Below are 1465 nucleotides of genomic sequence, written 5' to 3'. Positions count from 1 at the left end.
CACACACACACACACACACACACACACTTTCCCATTGACATGTCCCCCGGGTAGGCAAAATACCACTCAAGTAATCTATAATGGTTCAGAAACGGCCAAAATGCAGTTAAAAATGAAGACGTTCTAAGAATAATGAGGTTGAAAATAAAGTAGAAAGAAAAATCTCCATGATTTAAAACATTCATTGCGCATTTTGAAAACATTTTAAAATGATTGTAAAGATAATATCTAGTAAGTGTTTTCCATTATCAGCTTCACCGATTCGACGTTTCTGAACAGTAATGGAATTATGCTGCAGCTTGAAAAAGACACATGAGATATCCCAAAAGAATAAATGTTATGGGGAATTTTTAAAAAAAGTTATCAAACACATATTGTGCATACCATCAGAGGCAACGGGTATGTGCATAACGTTAGAACAAAAAGGTCACAACGAGAGACCGATGTACAGAACAAATGATTAACTTTGAAGACTAAGATTATTCAGGAAACGGAATCTCCAGGTTCGGGATTCGAAAACAAAACAAAACAAAAAATCCAAAACAACAAAACAGCAACAAAAAACAAAACAACCAACCCAACAAAACAAAACAACAGTAAAACGAAACAAAAACAAACACAAATAAAAAACAACCCCCCCCCCCCAAACAAATCAATAACAACAAAAGCAAACAGCCACATCCCCACAAAAACACAACAACTGGTAAAAAAACCAAAAAAAAACCCAAAACCAACCCTGTCCCAAAACATCACCCACCTGCCAAAAACAAACAAAACAATTAACATTTAAAAAATGAAAAGAAGACATTCGTATGTGCAGTAGACAGAACAAGGCTCAGGCGGGAGCTACACTTAACCTCTTCTAAGCAAATAATAATAATAATAGTAATAATAATAATAACAAATAGCATTAATTTGTATATCGCATATCCCCGCTCAACAGCAGGCTCTATGCGCTTTACACTATATTTTTACCCCAGCAGACCATAGAACACTCCTAAACATTCTCAGCTTCCCGGGAAGCATACAGTGCAAGCAGCTGATTCTGATTAAGCGCTCAAACACTAACACACTGACAAGATCTTTCGCTGTCTCTAGCCGGGTACCCATTCCCACCTGGGAGAAGTGAGGAAAATTTGTGTAAAGTGCGTTTCCCAAGGACACAACATCGGGCCCCTGACGAGATTCGAATCCACGACCTTAGGGGTTGCGAGTCCGAGAGCCTATCCACTAGGCCACCGCAGGCAGGTGTCCCAATATAATGATATCGTGTACCACAATATTATGTACTCACGTAGTCACTGTAGAGCACGGCACCGATGCGGGTCTTGTTGTAGCCCACGTCCAGACCCATGGTGAAGTCACGGACAAACCGCACCTGGTACCAGAAGTCTTTGGGGCCAACGGCGTCAGAGGAGTCCAGGGCGAACACAACGTCCACAGGCTTCTGGCGGCAAACTGAGGG

The 1465-nt window shown here is 41.0% G+C and overlaps 1 protein-coding gene across 1 annotated transcript in view; it reads right to left on the bottom strand.

Annotated features, from left to right (window-relative positions):
- LOC101856386 (bypass of stop codon protein 1) overlaps positions 1-1465 on the bottom strand; it is a 36057-nt gene that overhangs the window by 10368 nt on the left and 24224 nt on the right. Inside the window, exon 6 of the mRNA XM_035972948.1 lies at positions 1295-1458. Within this exon, the coding sequence (XP_035828841.1) occupies positions 1295-1458 (164 nt within the window). The remainder of the gene's footprint in view (positions 1-1294; positions 1459-1465) is intronic.

Source organism: Aplysia californica, unplaced genomic scaffold, assembly GCF_000002075.1.
Source record: "Aplysia californica isolate F4 #8 unplaced genomic scaffold, AplCal3.0 scaffold00920, whole genome shotgun sequence".
Lineage (NCBI taxonomy): Eukaryota > Metazoa > Mollusca > Gastropoda > Aplysiida > Aplysiidae > Aplysia > Aplysia californica.
Note: the sequence above shows the minus strand (reverse complement) of the source record. Positions and strands in the feature narration are given on the sequence as shown.